General features: G+C 47.4%; 1 protein-coding gene and 1 long non-coding RNA gene across 8 annotated transcripts in view; one reads left to right on the plus strand and one right to left on the minus strand.

The window, feature by feature from the left end:
* The window catches only part of mapk10 (mitogen-activated protein kinase 10), a 307,215-nt gene that overhangs the window by 274,626 nt on the left and 9,322 nt on the right, over positions 1-23,267 (plus strand). For all 7 annotated transcript variants that reach the window (XM_038791761.1, XM_038791759.1, XM_038791760.1 and 4 more), the window contains 2 exons: positions 5,266-5,329; positions 7,686-7,763. In XM_038791761.1, the coding sequence (XP_038647689.1) occupies positions 5,266-5,329; positions 7,686-7,763 (142 nt within the window). The remainder of the gene's footprint in view (positions 1-5,265; positions 5,330-7,685; positions 7,764-23,267) is intronic.
* LOC119963124 lies at positions 9,060-18,643 on the minus strand. Its single transcript, XR_005460035.1, has 3 exons — positions 18,571-18,643; positions 12,139-12,264; positions 9,060-9,209 (listed from the first exon to the last, which is right to left on the minus strand). It is a non-coding gene; the product is annotated as an uncharacterized LOC119963124 (long non-coding RNA).

The raw sequence follows: 23,267 nt of genomic DNA on the forward strand, positions 1-23,267 counted from the left end.
TTCTTTGGCTTTATAACATCATCTTGGTTTCTGAAAGTATACTCAAATCCAGGCATTTTTTCTTTTCACCGAGGGCCAAGATTTGATTGCTGAGTTCTTTTTGATTAGCCTAGACATTGTCTGAAGGTGAACTATGCCGTTCAATCAAGTGCCGGATGAATCAATCTCTCCATACACTGTTCGTCAGTATTCAAAAACTGTCAACTGCTCTCTTTTATTTCTGTGGAGCTTTTGGAGCAATTATATTGATTTAAGAAAATGAAAGATAATTTGTTAAGTAGGACATCAAATTAAAACGAGTCTTTCAAGCGATCCCCAAAAGCTTCAACGCCAACGTTAACTTTGAAAATCAGTCAAAAAGTAACTGCGTCAATTTCTGCCTGAGTTAGCCAAACTCAGTTGCAGTTGGGATATCACAATTGATCGCAGTACGTACTGACTGCTTCCTCGTTTGTATTCCTGATTACTATCCAGTGAAACCTGCTGTACAATGCACCCATGTGAAAGTCATAGAGTTAGAGCCATGTGGCACATAAAGAGACCACTTGGTCCATTGAACCCATGCTAGCTCCCTGCAGAGCAATGCAGTCAGTCCCATTTCCCTGCTCTCCTCCCGTAAGTCAGGTGAGGATGGAACTCAACCTGGGTTTGATGTCCCACCTGGAATGCTCCCAAGTATCGTTTAAACTCTTGCAGAAAAATAGGCAGCATAGTGGCGCAGTGGTTAGCACTACTGCCTCATGGCGCCGAGGACCCGGGTTCGATCCCGGCTCTGGGTCACTGTCCATGTGGAGTTTGCACATTCTCCCCGTGTTTGCATGGGTCTCACCCCCACAACCCAAAGATGTGCAGGGTAGGTAGATTGGCCGTGCTAAATTGCCCCTTAATTGGAAAAAATGAATTGGGTACTCTAAATTAATTTTTTTTTAACTCTTGCAGCAAAATTGGCCACTTGGACAAATTGAGTGTTGTTTGGGAGTCATATCTCAGTAGGAGTCAATGCCTTCAGAAGAGGAGAAACAATGGGAATTTGATTCATATCAGACAAGTTTCTAAGGTTCCAGTGGATGTTCAGCCAAGGATTCAATCTGCCCATTTAAAGTGGGTGGTAAAAGCAATATAACTGCACAAGCCAAGAGGAATCTTAATGGCATGCAGTTACTTTGTGTTTTTTTGAACAGTCATTATTCTCTTGGGGCTGAGGGTGGGGGGAGAGGGGTGATGAAGAACATCAAACACGCAATGCCCGCGAGTTCACCTGGCTGCTCCCCTCATTATAGCACCAAGCATTTGAGCACTGCATACCCTGGCATATTTATCCCATTATAAAGGAACTTCCGCTGTAGGGCAATACCATCTACTCTAAAAATACCTGCCACTCCTTGTTATACGCACAGTACAGTGCTGGTGAGAGGCAAATCCATCTCCTCCCCCACCTATTATGCCTGCGAATCCTTGTAGACTAGCTTGGGCATCATCTGTAGTTTCAGTCAATTTTCTGTCCATAGATACATCAATCAAGTGACTGCAGAATTATTTACTTTTATCATCTTTCCCATGGCATGGCTTCCCAATATCCAATAATTGCTGCATTTCCCAACACTACCAAAATTGTTGTAAGCACAATTTGAAAGTGAGCACTAACCTAATGGTGTTGTGTGTTTGTGCAATTCAGCTGTCAAATTAAACAGTTAAGGGAGGACACAATCACATTTGCTGCTCTTACTAAAGTGATTAATTCATCTGGCTCGAAGAAAAATAGTTGTTCCTGGAGGAATTGCAGTAACTAAGTTAGAGTTTTTATTCACTGGGTAGTGGCTTCCTTTTATCATTCACATTTTATTGGCACCATAGGAACTGCATTCAGTGCAACTCTAGTATAGGGCATGGCACCAAAAGCAGGAAAGGGCTGTCAGTGGTGTCAGGTGGCATACACAGGGGCCGGGATTCTCCCCTACCCGGCGGGGTGGGGGGTCCCGGCGTACCGGAGTGGCGAGAACCACTCTGGCGTCGGGCCTCCCTAAAAGTGCGGACTTCTCCGCACCGTTAGAGGCTAGGCCCGCGCCGGAGCGGTTGGTGCCCTGCCGACAGACGCGAACGGCCTTTGGCGCCCCGCCGACTGGCGCCACGGCTAGCCGAAAGGCCTTCGCCGATCGGCATGAGTCCACGCATGCGCCGCAGCGTCAGCGGCCGCTGACGTCACCCCCCCGGCGCATGCGCGGTGGAGGGGGTCTCTTCTGCCTCCGCCATGGTGGAGGCCGTGGTGGCGGCAGAAGAAAAAGAGTGCCACCACGGCACAGGCCCGCCCGCCCGCCAATCGGTGGGCCCCGTTCGCGGGCCAGGCCACTGTGGGGGCACCCCCCGGGGTCAGATCGCCCCGTGGCCCCCCCCCCCAGGACCCCGGGGCCCGCTCACGCTGCCAAGCCCGCCGGCACCAGAGGTGGTTTAAACCACGTTGGCGGGAGAGGCCTGACAGCGGCGGCGGAGAATCGCCGCGGGGGTCCGCCGACCAGCACAGCACGATTCCCGCCCCCGCCGATTCCCGGGTGGCGGAGAATTCCGGCCACGGCGGGGGCGGGATTTACGCCAGCCCCGGGCGGGAGTCGGAGAAATACGCCCAGGGTCTCAATCCCAGGTGTTCCAGCAGGGCACAGCAGCCGGGTAAAGACAGTGCAGGTGTGACTAAGGAGGCTGATATTTACCAAGGAGGCATGGCCAATATGTGCCATTGCCTTTTGACAGATCACTGTATAATAAGTAACATGCTAACAGTAGTTAAAGTTAGTTTTGCCTTGATTTTCATGCACTGGGTGGTTTCTAGTCTTGTACTGGTTTGGGTATAACGGGCGCGATTCTCCGCAAATGCGGAGAGTCGTGAAGACTGCTGTGAAACCGGCCGTGTTTCCCGGCAGCCTCCGCGCCCCCTCCCGGGACCCGATTCTGCTCCCCGGTCGGGGCTAGCAGCGGGGCCCTGTGAACCTCGGCATCGCAGGCTTAGCGAAATTCGCTAAGCCCGCACGCCAAAGTTAACGGTGGCTGACGCGCACGATGACGTCAGCCATGCATGCGCGGATTGGACGGCTCCAACCCGCGCATGCGCGGATGACGTCATCACGCATATGCGTGAAACCCACGCATGCGCGGGCCGGTATGCCCCTCAGCCGTCCCGCGGAGCTGATCCAGCAGGGCAGCGGAGGAACAAAGAGTGCGCGGGGTTCGGACCCGCTGCCAGCGAACGGTGCCCACCGATCGCGGGCCCATGGCACCCTTGGCACGGCCGTGGTGCAGCCGTGCCAATCGGTGCCATGGTTACCCAGAACGGCACTTTGCGGCCGTTTTCACGAATGGTGAGAACAAGTGTGTTGCCAATCGTGAAAACGGCCGTAAAGGCCTGGGAAATCGGCCCGTCGGCTAGGGCAGAATCGCTGCTCGCCGTAAAAAAACGGTGAACAGCAATTCGTGTCTGGGGGCGGGCGTGGGGGGGGGGAGAATAGCGGGAGGTCGGGAAAAATGTCGGGAAGCCCCTCCCGCTATTCTCCGACCCATCGTGGGGGGCGGAGAATCGCGCCCAACATCTATCGTAGGGATAATGTTAGAAACTATTATTAAAGGAGCTATAGCAGAGCACCTGGATAGGTTCAAAGTAATCAGGCAGAGTCAGCATAGTTGTGTGAAAGGAAAATTATGTTTAACCAGCTTATTGAAGTTTTTTGAGGAAGTAACGTGCTGTGGATAAAGAGGAACTAGTGGATGTATTGTACTAAGATTTCCAGAAGGCACGTGATAAGGTGCCACACCAAAGGTTATTGTGTAAAATAAAAGCCCATGGTATAGAGGATAACAAATGGGCATGGCTATTGGCTGGCTCACAGGAAGCAGAGAGTAGGCATAAATGTGTCTTTTTCAAGTTGGCAAGATGAAAGAAGTGGTGTGCCACAGGGATCAGTGCTGGAACCATACTTGTTTACAATTTATATAAATTACTTGGATGGATGGGATGGTTGTCAAATTTGTTGATGAGTCAAAAATAGGTCAGAAAGTAAGTTGTGAAGAGGACATATGGAAATTTAGCTACGGTAAATGAGTGTAAAAAGATCTGTCAAATGGAGTATAATGTGGGAAAATGTCAACTTGTCCTTTTTGGGAGGAAGAATGAAAGAGAAGCTTATTACCTAAATAGTGAGAGATTGGAGAACCCTGAGATGCAGAGGGATCTGGATGTCTTATTGCATGAATCACAAAAGGCTAATACATGCAGTTACAGCAAATAATTAGAAAAACGAATAGAATGTTATATATTGTGAAAGGAATTGAATGCAAAAGTAAGGAGGTTATGGGTCAGTGTTACAGAGCAGTAGTGAAAACACATTTGCCGTATTGTGTACAGTATCACAACCATATTCATTGGATTGATGATGGCTGTATAGCCAAAGACCTTCTGTATGCTGAACGGGCCACTGGGTAACGACCTCTACTGCAAGTGAGATATGAAGATGGCAGACATTATAACTGAAAACTGGGAGAAGGTCACTGACAACCACGGCCTCTGGAGGCTGTGTGTCTGGAAAGGCATTAGAAGAGGTGAGCAGAAATAAGGTTCAGCAGGCCAAGAAGAGGGTCCAGACGGAACAAAAGCCAATACATTGTTCATCTTCTCAGACCACTGTCTTCTGCTGCAGCCAATACAGCTCCCAAGTGGGGCTCCTGATAAACAGCATAGCACAGAGCTGAACACCATGGCGCAAACCAATGCCTTACAAGACAGAAGACTGTCACTAATGGCTGACTGCTGTGCACCCAAAACCAAATATGCAGCTCTTAGTGGCTTGTGAGAACAGTAACATCTATAGCTAACTCAGGATAGAAAACCAATGAGCCGTAAATAAAATAAGCCAGAGAAAGCCACGCTAAACTCTATATACATAGCACGGTGACAGATAACACTGCTGATAGGAAGAAACAAAACCCAGAGACAAAATGAAACATTTTCAGTTGTATGATGTGTTTTGAGCTATCAGCTCTTTTGGGGCTGCATTAGCTGTTTGAAGCTGTTTTGTCATTTTCTCTGTGTTTTGTAGATTGGCATATATTAACTTACAGTTAACCTATTGATCGCACAGGAACAGCAATTTCAATAACTAATAACGCAGTGCGGGGATTATTTTAAAACAGTAGATAATTCTGTCTCATACTGCGGAAAGAGAGGTGTTTAAAATGTAAATTTCTATGCCATGCTATGTAATATACGTGCCCTTTGTTTTGTAGCCTCCTCCCCAGATTTATGATAAACAGCTTGATGAGAGAGAGCACAGTATCGATGAATGGAAAGGTAATGCGAAACAAGGACTCTGGTTACAATTATGATCATATATATTTTGATAATTCTACACAAAAAATTCCAAGTATGATGAACATCACCATCTTCACTAAATTGTGAGAAATGATGGGTAGATTGTCAACTGGCTTTCAAGGTGTAAATCAATTGAATTGAAAATCAGTGCTTCCTCGAACAGTCAGTATTAATCTGCATCAACAGTGTTATGTCTGAGCAGAAAGATAAAAATCTACCGCGTCATATTTACTGGACTCTCGTCCATTGTGAGACCCATTGCAAGTGAGATCAGAAAATTTAGCATTCCAGCCACAACACCATTCACTGTCAGCGGCACCGTAAAATACAAGCAGCGAACGAGGACGGAAGATTTCGGCCGCTATCTGTAAACATACAGCAAGAAATAAAGGATACTTTTGTTAGCAGCACATGTTTTATGTTACTTGGTGATACTGGTCACTATTAGTGAAATAATGTCCACATAGAATTTATCCCAAAGCACCAGAATGTAGTAAATAAGAATGGGTTGCTGAGATTGTTACGTTCTGGTGCTTGGCAGGATGGAATTTCTGTACTAGAGAGCGTCAAGTTCATGACTAGTACAACGTGAGTCAGATAACTATAAGAAAACTATCAAAATCTACTAACTATAAATTGCTGTTATGTAAGAACTATCCACTACAACGACTATCTCCAGACTCCCTGAGGTAACAGTGTCACGTGGTTGTTCTCTACTGCCTCCTGTTGGTTGGAGGTCTTATCCATTGGTGTTTACATGATTGATTATGCATATCATCAAAGAGATTGCCAAAGAGTCAGAAACCGGAGCGCCCGGAGGAAACCCACGCAGACACGAGGAGAACGTGCAGACCTCACACAGACAGTGACCCAAGACGGGGCGCGAACCTGGGATCCTGGTGCTGTGAAGCAACAGTGCTAACCACTTTACTACCGTGCCACCCATGGGGAGCAGAGAATAGATAGAAAAAGATCGGGTTGAATTTCCACAGAATAAAAAAAAAATTAGATTACCCAATTCATTTTTTCCAATTGAGGGCCAATTTAGCGTGGCCAATTCATCTACCTTGCACACCTTTGGGTTGTGGGGGTGAGACCCAAGCAAACACGGGGTGAATGTGTATTTCCACAGAATTGATGATGAGCTTCAGCCTGTCATTCAGAGCCCTCCCCATGTAAATCCAATCCCATATCCCTTGGATGGAATACCTTGTATACTAGAGGCAGGAGCCCATGCCTTTCGTGGCAGAATAGGACCAACCATCTCATGGAGGAGGCACATACCAGCCCACTTCAAGAAGGTGTGGCTAAGTATCGGATTTTGCTCAGTAGAATGGATAGAATCTTTTACCCAGTTAAGAAAGGAGAAATTTGCTTAAAGTGCAAGCACTGGCTTTCTCCTTTGATAGGACCTTCAGTAGGTCTAGAGCAGAACCTATGCTGGATCTTGAAGACATGTAGGCCCTGTTCAATGTATTGGAACATGCTGGCTGAAATTCCTGGGGTAAACCGGGAAAACTACCAGTCATGACCCCAAATTTTCTGTGTAGCATGACGGAGTGTAATTTTTAAACTTCAGTTCACTGGAGTAAAAACTCATTCAGTGGATCTTTTGACTCCAAACAGCATACCCCTTGCTTAATTGGAGAGAGCCGGGGCTCATAATTTAGCACAGCTCACCACCACCCCCCAACTCTCCATTCTTGAAATTCTTCCTCGAATCTTCCTTGCTGCAAGTTAGCTTGCAGTTACTAATCAAGTAGGATTTACAACCATTGTCTGCATTGGGTCACTGTAGTACCTTGCAGCAACATTGAATGCATTGATTCATATATTCAGAGATAATGTGGTACTGCCTGCCAAGAGATGTATGCATGTCGAAGTGATTGAAAGACTAGGGTACAGGTAAAAATGGTTTATGTGAGTACTGAGTGCCTGTTCATAGTGTAGATGATTACATTGATCATTACAGGAGTTGGATGATGTTCGTGTTCACTCTGAATGCAGCTTGTAAAGGTAAATGTAAATAATCTTTATTGTCACAAGTAAGCTCACATTAACACTGCAATGAAGTTCCTGTGAAAAGCCCTTAGTTACCACATTCCGGCGCCTGTTCGGGTACACAGAGGGAGAATTCAGAATTCTCAGCTGGTACGGGAATTGAACCCGCACTGCTGGCCTTGTTCTGGATCACAAACCGGCTGTCTAGTCCACTAAGCTGTTGTGGTAATATTATTTCTGTAGAAAAGACCCCAAAAATCATCACTGCTGGAATAAATTTGATGAAATTTACTAAATAAATATGCTCCATTGACTTGACTTCTGTTTTTGACAGAATTAATCTACAAGGAGGTGATGGATTTTGAGGAGAAAACTAAAAATGGTGTCGTGAAGGGGCAGCCGTCTCCCTCAGGTAAATCCAGTAACCCTGTACACAGATAATAATGTTGATTCTCAAATGTTAGATATATCCTATTCGGACATTTTCCATTGTTTCAATTAGTATATTCCAGAAATATGTTTAATCATTATTTGAAAGTTTTCTTCAACTGAAAGGTTATTTATTTTATCATAAATCACCAGAAAATAACAAAATTGGCACTTTGGTCAGTAAGGTAACAGCACAAAAAAGCACATTGGAATCTTGGGCTGAATTTTCTGTCATGGTTGGTTGTTTCTTTCTGGACACTAGGGGGCAGTGAATAGTTTTCAATGCAGTGATTTCCTTTCAAATATTCAGATGGGAACAGAGTGCATTAAATACAAGAGGCACAAGTGATTTAGATTTAGATGTATTGTCACGTATAACAAGGTACAGCCAAAAGTATTGTTCTGTGTACAGTCCAGGCAGATCGTTCCATACGTGAGAAACATAGGACATATGATAGATACACAATGTAAATACATGGACATAGGGTGAAGCATACGGAATATAGTGTGAACACAGAAAAGATGATGCGTAGAGAGATCAGTTCAGTCCACAGTAGGGCCATTCAGGAGTCTGGTAACAGCGGCAAATAAGGTGTTTTTGAATCTGTTGGTGGGTGTTCTCAAACATATGTATCTTCTGCCCAATGGAAGAGGTTGGAAGAGAGAATAACCAGGGTGGGAGGGTCTTTGATTATGTTGCCCACTTTTCCAAGGCAGCAGGAGGTGTACACAGAGTAAATGGATGGGAGACGGGTTCGTGTGATGGACTGGGCTGTGTTCACGACTCTCTGAAGTTTCTTACGGTCTGGGCCAAGCAGTTGTCAGACCAGGCTGTGATGCAGCCAGATAGGATGCTTTCTATGGTGCATCTGTAAAAATTGGTGAGAGTCAATGTGGGCATGCTGAATTTCCTTTGTTTCCTGAGGAGATGCAGGTGCGGTTGTGTTTTCTTGGCCATAGCGTCGACGTAGGTGGACCTGGACAGATTGTTGTTGATATGTACACTCAGGAATTTCAAGCTGTCAACCATCTTCACCTCAACACCATTGATACAGACAGGGGTGTGCTTTGCTTCCTGAAGGCGATGATCAACTCCTTAGTTTTGCTGACATTGTAGGAGAGTTTGTTGTCGCTACTCTATGCCACTAGGTTCTCGATTTCCCTCCTGTATTCTGACCCATTGTTGTTTGAGATCAGACCCACTCCAGTCATGTCATCAGCAAACTTGGAGATGGCGTTCGAAGAATCCAAATAACTAATGCCCTACGATATGCTTTTGCCAATGTGTTTGAAATACTTTCAGACTTTAACATTTTCCAGTTGTTTTCACTTGTGTGGTGACTGCTCCTCATCAACAGGATTGGGTGTTGCTGCGAATGCGCGAACGTTTTGCCAGAATTATTTTACAACTGAATTGTAAATAATACATCTAAATAATAAATAATGAAATGTACAGGTCAACTAAAAAGTGCTGTTGGGGGTGGAGTTCGTCACTAATTCTCGTGAAAATGTTGATGCACTCAGATCTGCAATATTTTTATTAAAAGCTTTTTCAATAGAACAAAACAACATAACAATATAATATAAAGAATACAATCAGCAATCAACACACCCAAACCGCCTCCCCACAGCTCACAAGAACTAAAACAAAAAATCCTTTAACAACTGAAGGTGACTCACTCCTTGAAAAAGGAAATGAATGACCGCCATCTTAGGTAGAACCCTTCTACCGACTCCCTAACGGTGTACTTGACCAATCTCCAAATATAAAAACTCCATGAACTGGAGGCAGTGGGCGAAGTATATGATCTCCACCCAAGCAGAACTCTCCTCCAGGCTGTCAATGAGGCAAAGGCGAGGACATCGGCCTTCACTCCCATCTGCAGCGCTGGTGAATCCGATACCCTGAAAATGGCCACCAGTGGGCGTGGCTGCAGCTCATAGCTAAGAACCTCTGACACGGTGCTGAAAAAGGAGACCCAAAAGCTTAACAATCTGGGACATGAATAGAACATGTGCGTATGATTAGTCGACCCCCGAGAACATTACTCACGCCTGTCATCTACCCCCGAAAACACCCATCCTCGCCTTGGTCAGATGAGCCTTGTGCACCACCTTGAACTGGATCAATCTAAGCTGAGCACCAGAGGAAGTGGAGTTGACCCTACAAAGAGCATCACTCCAACCTCCTCATCCAGAATAGGGTCCAGTTCACCCCATTTTATCTTCACGTCATCCAATGGAGTGGACTCTGCTAGCATGGTCTGACCATAAATGCCCCAAATATTCCCCCACCAGACCAGGTCAAAGATGGAATCCTATTCAACAGAGAAGACGGTGGTGCCAGGGAAAAAGAGGGAATAGTCTTTCGCAAAAAGTCACAGATCTGGAAGAATCTGAACAGACTGGTCGCAGGGAGCTGAAATTTTTCTGACAGCTACACAAAACTGGCAAACCTTCCTTCCACAAACAAGCCCCCAAACCTTTCCACACCCTTTCCCTCCCATGTCCTAAATGTTGAATCTAAGCTTACCAGCACAAAGCGATGATTACTATAGATAGGGGCCAACAACGACATGGAACTAAATTTAAAATGCTGTCTGAACTGTTTCCAGATTCTCAGGGTGAACACCACTGATGGATTCAAAGAGAACGGAAGCGAGGCAGTTGCTAAAGAATCCAAACTAGAGCCCCTACAAGGATTCGCCTCCATCTGCCCCAAATGGAACCCGAATCCCTAAGCCACCCTAGCACTTTCTCAATGTCAGCAGCCCAATAACAAAATAACAAATTGGGCAAAACTAACCCACCCAACTGTCTATCCCTCTGGAGAAATGCCCTACAGATTCTTGGGATCTTGCCCGCACAAATAATTGAGGACGCTAACTTGTTAACTCTAAGAAAGATCTATTTGGGGAGAAAAGTGGGGAGGCACTGAAAAAGAAACAAAAACCTCAGAACACATTCATTTTAATGATCTGGACCCTGCCCACCAAGGACAGAGGAAGGTTATCCCACTTCTGTAAGTCAGTCTTGACCCCATGAACCAGACTAGTATAGTTTAATTTATGGAGTGAAGCCCAATCTTGGGCCACTCGGATTCCCAGATAACAAAAGCTAGGCCTGGCAAGGCGAAAAGACAACAACCCCAGATCGGCTCCCCTCCCAGGGAGGGTTGACCGGAAAATATTTACTCTTGTCCAGATTCATCTTATACCCAGAGAGGAGCCAAAACTCCTAAATAGTTTCATTATCTCATCCATAGAGGAAACCAGGTCCATAATATGAAAAAGCAAATCATTAGTGTACAGTGACACTCTATGCTTCCTCCCTCCCTTACTTATCCCCTTCCACTTACTGGATTATCTTAACACTATGGCCAGTGGTTTAATTGCCAAAGCAAACAGAAGCGGAGATAACGGACACTCCTGCCTCGTACAATGGAAAATGCCCGACCTCAACACATTAGTGCAGACACACGCCAGTTGTGGGGGCCCTATACAGTAAACAAATCCAACAAAGGAACTTTTTCCCAAAACCAAACTCCCCAAGAATCTCTAAAAGATATCCCTACTCCATCCTATCAAATGCTTTTTCTGTGTCCACAATCACCTCCGGTTCGGACACGAGAGAGAGAAAGAACAATATTCAACAGCCGACGTAAATTGGCCGACAACTGCCGGCCCTTAACAAAGCCTGTCTGGTCGTCCTCGATCATTTCTGGATAGCAGAGCTCCAGCCCCAGTGCCAGCACCTTTGCGAGCAATTTAATGTCTGTATTTAAAAGCAGAATGGGACGACATGACCTACATTCCATAGGGCTCTTATCATTCCTCAAGACCAGGCAATAGAGGCTGTGCCAGTGTAATGGGCAACAAACGCCAGGACAAGGAGTCATTGAGCTTGCCCAATATTAATGGAATCAACTTCCCTGCAAGCTTCATGTAAAACTCAGTGGGAATTCATGGGGGCCGGGAGCCTTACCCATCTCCATTAACCCAATACATTTCATAATTTGCTCAGGACCCAACGAAGATTCCAACTTATTCTGCCTTTCTCTCTCCATCAAGGGAAAGGACAACCCATCTAAAAATGGCACCCTGGCTGAACACTCCTCCAGGGACTCTGACCTATAGAAATCCTTATAAAATGTTTTGAAAGCTGCATTGACTTTAGATGGTGTTGAAACGAAACTACCGCCCGAGTCCTTTGTCTACACAATCTCCCGGGCAGCAGCCGGACGCCTCAGCTGATGAGCTGAAAGGCGACTGGCCTTCTCCCCATCCCAATAAAATGCCCCCCTTGAGCACTGCCCCCCCCCCGCCCCACACCATTTGTTCCATAAAAGCCAATATCACCTTTGCCATCCCTGAAAGAGCCAGTGATTTGGGCCCAGATCGATCCATTCTCGACTCCAGGACAGAGTTTACATCCCTCCCAGGATCAGCTGATGTGAGTCCAAGTCAGGAATGGAGGCCAGCAACCTGTTAACAAAAATGTTAACCTATTAACCTGTCATTCCAATTTGGCACATAAATGTTATCCAGGACCACCAAGGTGCCCATCAAGGACTCACTAACAAACACATATTTACCATTTGGATCCGCCAAGATCTAGTAGCTGAACATTGAACCCTTTAATTGATCAAAATTGCTGCCCCACAGGCTCTACCATCGAAACCCGAGTGAAATACTTGACCTCACCCATCCCTTCCGCAACCTGGCCTAGTCGCAACTTGGCCTAGTCTTTTACCCGCAAATAGGTCCCCTGCAGAAACACCACATCAACACTCAAACTTTTCAGATGCGCAGATACCCTTGATCTTTTCACTGGGCCATTACGCTCAAGGTGACCATCCAAATTGGGGGCCTCCCACCCCACTCAATCTGGAGTCAACCATTTCCACAAAGAAGGGACATCTAACAATTACGTGGAGAGTACAGACACAGGGCCCACCCAAGATGCTTTCTTGACTACCCTATCCACATGCGTTGCCACTTTCAATAATCGGTGAACATGCATGCCCAGATCTCTCTGCCTGTCAGTACTTGTAAGAATTCTACCATTCATTGTGTAATTCCTACATACATTGGACCTTCCAAAGTGCATTACCTCACACTTGTCCGGATTAAACTCCGCTTGCCATTTCTCCGCCCAAAACTCCAACCATTTTTTAAAAATATTTTTTATTCTCCTCCTTTTTCACATTTTCTCCAAATTTACACCCACCAACAATAAACAATAATCAGTAACAAATATGTCAATCCCCATATCAATAATAACGATCCCATCCTCCCACCAAACCCCAAACATTCACCCGCATGTTCACATAAACAAATGACAAAAAGGAATCAGGAATCACCCATAGTCACCATTAACACACACCGCCCCCCTCCCCCCAACCCCCCCCCAACTAATGTTCGATGTTATCCAGTTCTTGAAAGTGCATAATGAATAATGCCCATGAATTGTAGAACCCTTCCATCCTTCCCCTCAGTTCAAACTTAACCTTCTCAAGAGTCAAGAATTCCAAACAGGTCCCCCCCACCACGCCAGGGCACAGGGTGGAGAGGCTGCTCTCCAATCCATCAGGATCCGCCTTCGGGCGATCAACGAGGCGAAGGCTCCAACATCTGCCTCCGCACCCGTTTCCAACCCTGGCTGGTACCGACACCCTGAATATGGACGGGTTCAGTTTCACGTGCACCACTTTAGAAATTACCCTAAAAACCTCCTTCCAGTAATCCTCTAGCTTTGGACAGGACCAAAACATATGAACGTGATTAGCGGCACTCCCCCCCCTGGCAACGTTCATACACATCTTCTACTCTTTCAAAGAATCAGCTCATCCTCGCCTTCGTGAGGTGTGCTCTGTATACCACCTTCAGCTGTATCAGCCCCAACCTCGCGCACGAGGTGGAGGCATTCACTCTCCGGTGCACCTCACACCAGAACCCCTCCTCCATATCGTCTCCCAACTCTTCCTCTCACTTTGCTTTGATCCCTTCCAGTGGTGCCTCCTCCTCTTCCAAAATAGCTCCATAAACCGCTGACACTACCCCCTTCTCCAGTCCCCCTGTCGTCAGCACCTCCTCCAGCAATGTGGAGGCCGGCTCCTCCAGGAAGCTCTGTATCTCCTTTCTGGCAAAATCTCGAACCTGTATGTATCTAAACATTTCCCCCTGCTCCAGCCCGTACTTCGCTTCCAGCTTCTTCAATCCTGCAAAACGACCCCTAAGAAACAAATCTTTTAGTGTCTTAATCCCCTTCTTCTCCCATTTCCGAAAATTTCCATCCCACATCCCTGGCTCAAATCTGTGGTTCCCCCGAATCGGCATTTCCCTTGACCCTTCCCCCAACCCAAAGTGTTGGCGAAACCGCCTCCAAATTCTCAATGGAGCTATTATTACCGGACTCCCTAAGTATTTCCCCGGGGCTATCGGGAGCGCCGCTGTTGCTAGTGCTTTCAATCCCGACCCCCTGCACAAACTCTCCTCCATTCTGACCCACTGGGAATCAACCCCTCTGACCCAGCTCCGCACCTTCTCCACATTCGCCGCCCAGTGGTAATACATCAGGTTCGGAAGACCCAAACCCCCTGCCCGCCTTCCCCTCTGTAGCAGCACCTTTCTAACTATGGCCACCTTCCCTCCCCATATGAACGACGTAATCCTTCCCTCAATCTCTCTGAAAAAAGCCTTTGGCAGGAAAATCAGCAGGCATTGAAAAATAAACAGAAATCGCAGCAACACGTTAATTTTAAACGCCTGTAACTGACCCGCCAGTGACAGAGGGAGACCATCCCACCTTGCCAGATCAGCTTTCACTCCCCCCCCCCCCCACCCCCACCCCCACTCCCGGGCAACCTGCACCCCAGGTACCTAAAGTGAGTCCCTGCCCTACGGAATGGCAGCCCCCCAACCCCTGCCCCCACCCCCGCCTGAGACACCACAAAATACTCTTGTCTAGATTTAGTTTGTACCCCGAGAAAGACCCAAACACTCAAAGTAGCTCCAATATTCCCCCTATCGACACACTCGGTTCTGACACGTATAACAGCAAGTCAACAGCATATAAGGACACCCTATGCTCTATCCCCCCCACCCCCTCACTATCCCTTTCTATACCCCCGAACTTCTTAATGCGATGGCCAATGGCTCAATCGCGAATGCAAACAGCAGGGGGGACATAGTACATCCCTGCCTAGTCCCACAGTGGAGAGAAAAGTATCTCGAGCTGATGTTGTTTGTGCGGACACTCGCCCTCGGCTCCTTATATAGTAGCTTTACCCAGTTCACAAATCTTGGTCCAATCCCAAACCGCTCCAGAACTGCCATCAAGCACCCCTATTCTACCCGGTCAAACGCCTCTCAGCATCCAATGCCACAACCACCTCTGTTTCCTTCCCCTCTGCCAGTGCAATAACGATGTTTTATACCCTTCTAATGTTTAAAAAGAGATGCCTCCCTCTCATGAACCCCGTCTGATCTTCACCTATCACCTTCGGGAGGCACTCCCCCAGCCTACCCGCCAATACCTTTGCCAATACTTTTGCGTCCACATTCAGAAGTGATAAGGGCCTATACGACCCATACTCCGTCGGATCCTTATTTTTTTTTAGCAACAAGGAAATCGAAGCCTGCCCCAAGGTTTGTGGCAACACCCCCTTCCCTATCGCCTCTTCAAACATCCCCACCATCAGGGGTGCCAACTTATCCCTGAATTTTTTATAATATTCCACCGGAAACCCACCCGGCCCTGCCACCTTCCCCGACTGCATCCTCCCAATTGCATCCTAAATCTCCTGCATGATCTGGTACTGCAATTGCCGAGTATTCCGACCCCTTAACCCCAGCCAGCAAAGCCTTCCCCACCACGAAAAAGTCAATCTGCGAGTATACCTTATGGACTGCTGAGAGAAACGAGTACTCCCGCTCCCTCGGGTGCTGAAACCTCCAAGGGTACACCCCTCCCATTCCCAGCATCAGCTCAGCCAACGCCCCCCCCCCCCCTCCCCCCCCCCCTCCCCCCCCCCCCCCCCCCCCCCCCCCCGTGAAGGGACCAGCGAGCGTGGCCATGACCTGTCCAACCTTGGCTCCTGCACCAAGTTCCAGTCCCCCCCCCCAACTATCAGATCGTTTGTGTCCAAGTCGGGGATGGCCCCAAACACCTTCTTTGCGAATCCCACATTGTCCCAATTGGGGCCGTTTACACTTACCAGCGCCACTGACCTCCCCTCCAGCGCCCCTGTCACAATAATATATCTACCCCCCTGATCTGCCACCACCTTCTCCATCTGGAAGCGTAGTCTTTTGCTGACCATTACCGCTACCCCTTGAGCCTTTCCTTCAGGTCCAGAGTGAAACACTTGGCTAACCCAGCCCTTTTTAGTCTCACCTGGTCCTTCACCCTCAAGTGAGTCTCCTGCAGCATTGCTACGTTGGCTTTAAACTTTTAAGATGCGCAAGCACCCTTGACCTCTTGACCGGACCTCCTAACCCCCTCACGTTCCACGTGACTATCCTAACTGGGGGTCTCTCATTTCCCTCCCCCCCTTCTTAGCCACCATCATCATACCACCAGGCCCTGCCCCATGAGCCTGACCCGCCCCTATCCATTATTAACATAAAACTCCTTCCCCCCTCCCAAACCCCCCCCCCCCCCCTACATTTCCTCTCGAAAAAACATCTCCCAGCATCAATCCCTTCTCTCCCCCCCCCGTCTCGCTCGCCTCGTAGGCCCATCAAAACCTGCTAACCAGGCTCCAATGTCCGCAGCCCTCCTCTCACCTCACCTCCATTCTCTGGCCGACTTTCGTCAGCTAGCACGGGTGGCTCCCTCCGCCAAGATATAGACTCCAACCACTTTTATATCTTGCTGTATCCTCTGACAATCTTCTTCCCCAGAATTAAGTAATATCAAATATATACAATATTGTCATATTTCATTCACAGTTAAAATTTTCATTTAATGTTATTGTAGTACAACAGTGTCCCATTTCTGTACTGTAAATATATAAAAAGGAAAAGCAGATTGATGAGCAGTTGGAATTTTCTTCATGCCTTTCTATTTAGAAAAAATGGAAGATATAGTACTACAAGAGATACCACCCCCAAACTCAAGTAAACATCATAACAATATTCACATTTCATTTCAAGGGTGCATCTTTGAGAGGACATTGTTTAAACCAAGAGAACCCAGGGTAACTTTACTCCTTGTCCTGCATTACAAACCAGCTGTTTAGCCCACTGTGCTAAACCAGCCCCTGTGCTAAATCAGCCCCTGATCCTAGGGATAGTTTTCAATCATGTCTGACTGCGGTATTCTGCCCAGAAAATTAAACACAGCTTTGTGAAACTAAAGGCTAATGCTCATTGATTTGGCATGCAGCGTATGAGGGACTATGGGAGTGGCTGGGAGGCAAGGGTAAAACATTTTGAAATTGCCTTTCAAAAGATTCCCAGAATCAAGATTATGGTTCATGACTGCTCTGAGGGTCCATGAACCAAGAGTCATGAAGCAGTTGGCCTGCGTCTGTGAAAATTGCAGGGTCCTAGGGCTGCCCACGTCACTATAGAGCTGATCAGGTCAGGAGTGCAGGGTGCAGGCACTCTAGTCGCAATCTAAACTCATTCTGGCAACAATTGCCAATATTGGGAATATGGGTAGAAATCTGGGAAGCAGGTTGTGCCTGCCATCTTTAAATGGCTCCGGAGGTGTCCCAGCTCCACAAAAGTCTGGCCAACAATGCAATTTTCCTGAACTGACTGAAACATGCCAAGGATTCAAAGCCCTTGCACAAAGCGCATACTTACTTCCTTCCAGTCTTCTTGCTGACAGTAGAGACTGAAAACCAGTAGAGGAGGAGATCCCAAGTGACACTCTTCAATCCCCCCTCTTACGGAGGTGGTTGCCATTCACATAAGAATAGGGGGCGGGATTCTGTGATCCTGAGGCTAAGTGTTGACGCCGTTGGAAACGCCGTCGCGTTTCTCGATGGCGTCAACACGGCCTCAAGATCAACGGTACTGGCTGATTCCGGTGTGAATTGGGCCCCGTGGGATCCGGGCATGCGCAGTGCCACCGGCGCCAATGTGCATATGCGCAGTGATACCGGCGCCAACGCACGCATGCGCAGTGGCTTCCTTCAACGCGCCAACTTTGACGCAACATAGCGCAGGACTACAGGGGCCGACACAGAAGAAAGGAGGCCGGCAGCCAGAGAGGTCGGCCCGCTGACTGGTGGGCCATAATCGCGGGCCAGGCCACATCGGAGGCTGCCCCCGGGGTCAGACGCCCCGTTCCCCCCCCCCCCAACATGGGCCGCCCCCCCGACCCTTCCACGCTGAGTTCCCACCGGCTTAGAGCAGGTGTGGACGGCGGCAGCAGGACACGGCGTTTTCACGATGGGCCGAGAATCGACGGGCCGGCCGCGTAGAGCGGCCCCCGACCGGTGCCGCTCCAACCACGCCGCCGCCGATGGTGCCGATTCTCCGCTGTCCGGAGAATCGCGTGCCAGCGTCGGGGTGGCGTGGTGGGTTCCCGCCGGTCGCAGGAATTCTCCGGCCCGGCCCCGGGCTGAGAGAATCCCGCCCCAAGATGTCCATCTATCAAAATCAGCTATGACAAAGCTGAAGGCCTGTCACAGATTTCTTGGCTTTTACGTATTCACTGATTTTCCATGGATGCCAGAAATCTTGGATGTCTAATTTATCTAAGAACACTGGAGATGATACCAATTCTTTATCAATAACAGATTAATTCACAGCACTTTAAAACTATCTCAGTACCTTCAGGGATTCCTGCGCATGGCGTCTGCTTCGGCTTAGGTCTTCATGGAACTTTGTGTGGTGTCAGTACTTAACTCTCTTGCTCCACTCTCAGACTTGAGCAATCAAGTTCAGTTACAGAGATCAGAGAGCTGACGAACATAAGCAAACACAGATCAATCAATCGATTGAATGCTACATTGGCATCTTCTTTCCCTCTTGTTTGCCTACTTAACTCTTTCAGTCACACTCTTTCCAGTCTCCTGCACCTCATGACTTGTTATGACGTGGTGCTTTCCATTGAAACTATGATCTAATCATTGTTCCTCTCCCTTTTTTCCAGACCAATCATGTTATGTCCAAATTAACATTCAAGCTTGTGCAGAATTATAATGGTTGCTTTTATTTCACATTCTGGGAAGCTCTCTGCAAAGAAGTAATTAGAACTCAGCAGTATACACAGATCTGGAATCTAATAGCTTGCTACTTCTTGTGTTCAACTAAAAATATGCAACTATAATATTTATCAAATCAGAAGACTTGAATGCTAGTGCCAAACAGGATATAAATGAGTACGTAGTTCACAGTGCACCTTGCTGTTACCATGTCAAGAGGTACACCAGAAACTGGCATCCTATGTTAATTCAATAGTAAATCAGGACTCTATGGACGCCAGAAATCTGAAACAAAAACAGAAAATGCCAAGAAATTAGTCAGCATCTGTGGAGAGAGAACTGACAGGTTAATATTTCAGCTGTGGGGTCACTGTCCGTGTGGAGTTTGCACATTCTCCCCGTGTTTGCGTGGGTTTCGCCCCCACAACCTAAAAATGTGAAGGTAGGTGGATTGGCCATGCTAAATTGCCCCTTAATTGAAAAAAATGAATTGGGTACTCTAAATTTATAAAGCAAATAAAATATTTCAGCTGTGAACCCTTGTTCAGAATTGACTTGCATTATGGATTCACTGAGCAGGAGCAGCCAGAGATAGCGAGGATGTGCTGATTGTTGGGCAGCTCATAGAATCATAGAATTCCTACAGGGCAGAAGGAGACCATTCGGCCCATCGAGTCTGCACCCACCCTCTGAAAGAGCACCCTACCTCGCCCAATCCCCTGCCCTATCCTCATAACCTGGAACCCCATCTAACCTTTGGACACTAAGGGACAATTTAGCAAGGCCAATCCACCTAACCTGCATGTCTTTGGGCTGTAGGAGGAAACTGGAGCACCCGGACACATGGAGAATGTGTTAACTCCACACAGTCATCCGAGGTTGGAATTGAACCCAGATCCCTGGCTCTGTGAGGCAGCAGTCCTAGCCACTGTGCCACCGTGCCACACTGTGTCTCAGATTCATAGAAGAGGGCAGTGATATAGAATTTCAGCCACCAAAAAAATCACTTCTGTGGACCAGTAATTGCTGAAGACATGCTAGACAGAGAGGTTCCAAAATATGTTGCACATTATAGTTCAATCCAGTAGCCACTTGTGGATGGTTCGCATCTATCGCCTCATAATTTTCAGTCAGCCATGGAATACATATTTACCTCATTACCCGTTGCAAGAGAGATAACATTCCCCATCCCCTACTGTGCAAACGATTAATACCATCTGCCAGGGATGCTGAAATTAGAGCCATACAGACTCTTGCTCTTCCTTCAACTCTGCCTTAGGCTGGCTAGGAGATCAAATAAACTGGGACTCCATGCAGATCAGTGATCTCCTAGAGTCTGCTCCCCTGTGCATCAGTCAGAATGCTGAGCTGTAAGTTAGGGTCAATTGTACAGTGGGAGTGGAAAATAAAGTAGTTTTTCATGATGACAGCACTTGGATACCTTTGCAGCCCTCCTATCTGAGCAAATGTCCCCATCCTGATGTCAGCAAATAAACTGGACCAGATTGACCAAAGAGGCATCCAATTGCTGCAGTCTGCACTCTGGCCCTTTCAGTGCTGTACTCCTACAGGTTGGCGATCACAAGTGTTTTAGGAGCCCTTGAATGACTACAACCTCCTCCTTCAATGTTGTAGCCACTAGGGATCATCTTAAAATATGTAAAAGAACATTTTGCACAGATTAATGTGACCAAAGCTGTGCAGACCTTGGTACAAACCATTCAACATGGTATTTGAGACGTTTGTGTGCACAAACTATTCCTGTAGTGGCATGTGACTTTGCAATATTAAGGACAAGGTGGAGTAAATAGCAACTTTGAATAATTATGATATTATGCTTGAAGGTTGGAAGGAGTAAGAAAGATGTTGGGAATGAATGGGAAGCAGGAATTTTTGATGAGCTGCTGTCAGGCAAATCTGGCTAGAGATAACTATTGAGACACCTTCTACTTCTTCGTCATCTTCGATGCCATCACAGCCTTCTCATTCACCATGCAGCAAGCCATCCTTCAATGGTAACTCCATGCTGTTGCCCTCATTGCATAGAAGGTGCATGCATCGCTATGATCAAAAAGGACCCTCCCTGTGGGCCATGTTGGAGGAGGCCACTTCTCCCTCCTCTCTCCTCACATTGCACTCTTCACTACAATAGACCGTATTGTAGTATCGAGGATACTGCTTATATACCATGAAACAGTCTTGTATGATACAGATAAGTCCTTATTAGCAATACTGATCTATGTACATGCTTACAGTAGGTATACTAGATCCCTACACATTCCTACTCACCTCTTGACTGGCCTTAGCTCTAGATCATGTGCCATCTTACATCACTGTGTCGGCGGTACTGTACTGAATCTCGTGTTAGTCCATTAGGTACCAGATCCTTCTACTACACTTTCCACTCCACTCTTGTCTCTCTTCACTTCCATTTAAATTTCTGAATGGTGTATCCAGTAATCTGCTGTAGTTGACCCATAGGTCTGAACATATAGGCCGGGATTCTCCCGCAATTGGCGGGATGGCCCGACGCCGGTGCCAAGAGCGGCGCAAACCACTCCAGCGTCGGGCCGCCCGATAGTTGCGGAATCCACCGCTCTTCCGGGGCTAGGCCGGCGCCGGCGGGGTTAGCGCCGCACCAACCGGCGCTGAAGGGCCGCCGTGAGCCGGTGCAAGCTGGCGCATGCACAGAGCCGCCGGCGTGTTTCCTGCGCATGCGCAGGGGGTTTCTACTCCGTGCCGGCCATGGCAGATCCTTACAGAGGCCGGCGCAGAGGGAGAGAGTGCCCCCATGGCACAGGCCCGCCCGCAAATCGGTGGGCCCCAATCGCGGGCCAGGCCACCGTGGGGGCCACCCCTGGGGCCGGATCCCCCCACACCCCCCTGAGGACTCCGCTAGCCGCCCTCCAAGCCAGGTCCCGGCGAGATGGACCATGTCTATTTCATGCCGGCGGGACTGGCTGAAAATGGGTGGCTCCGACCGGCGTGGCTGATTCCCACCCCCGCTCAAAAACCGGTGCCGGAGAATTAGGCAGCCGGCGGCGGGGCAGGAGTCACGCCACCCCCCCCCCCCCCCCCCCCCCCCCAAAGTGGACGAAGGCATGTGTGACTCTGTTGGTGTTCACTTATAGACTCATTCACACGGTGATTCATTCAGAATGCTGTTTCGTTGTGTGCATGGGGAATATGTTGAATGTCTTTGCACTGGAAAGCAAGGCGTCAGTCACCTGTTTAATACAATCATAGACTGTGGATTGGATTGGATTGGATTTGTTTATTGTCACGTGTTTCGAGGTACAATGAAAAGTAATTTTCTGCGAGCAGCTCGACAGATGATTAAGTACATGAAAAGAAAAGGAAATAAAAGAAAATACATAATGGGACTGACTTATATTGGACTCTTATATTGCTGATATTTCCAATGACAACTTGGAAGGAGCTGGCAGCAAAGAGGTTTCACCTGCAGTAACCTTGACTGCTATATACAGTGCTGTGCTCGCTGTAGCAGTTGTATAAAACCTTGACTGCTGTAAGCTCTTCTTTGCTTGCTGTAGCACTTGACTACATGTCTTCCTGCAGGATATGACACAACTCATCACTGCCTCCTGAAGAAGCAGGTCCTCCTTATACTGTGAAGCTCAGAAAATTACTGATATGTTGTGCTGAGCCTGTGAACTCCATCAGGATGGTAAAAGAAACAAAAGCCACTTCACTGCATAGCCTATGTAATTATCTTCCCAATAAGTAACCAATCCAGGGCAGCCAATGTTGAATAACGTCCATACTGCATCTGGGCTGAATATCCTCCACCTACACTTAATCTGCGGCTCTAGAATGGCATTGAAGATCTTTCCCAAGTTTTTCAGTACTCCTAGTTTCTGATTTACAAAGGGATTTCTGAGAACGTCAATTGGCATTGACTGCATGATACTTCCCAAACTTGCGGCCTCTAAAACTTGGTAGGACAAGGGAAGCAAGAATATTGGAAAACCAACATCGGCAAAGACTGAGAAATATATTGCTGTTCATTCACTGTCAATGTGTTGTTATGACACCCTGGACGAGTGCACGGTCAATTCCAGCCCACAAACCCCAGAGTCTGAACACAAGTGAATTAACCAATCATTTGTATACTTTCCTGAGATCTTTAACCCTTGACTGTTCCAATTAGTTACAGGCACCAGATTTATAAGTAAAACATTTAAAAAAAACTGTTTAAGGAAAAAGATGAAGATATACTGGTAAGAATGTAACAATGGTCTGCTAATCTAACTATTCCACAAACCCCGTCCCACCCTCCACCCAGACATACACAAGACAAAC

The sequence above is a fragment of the Scyliorhinus canicula genome, chromosome 3, assembly GCF_902713615.1.
Source record: "Scyliorhinus canicula chromosome 3, sScyCan1.1, whole genome shotgun sequence".
In the NCBI taxonomy this organism is placed as follows: Eukaryota; Metazoa; Chordata; class Chondrichthyes; order Carcharhiniformes; family Scyliorhinidae; genus Scyliorhinus; species Scyliorhinus canicula.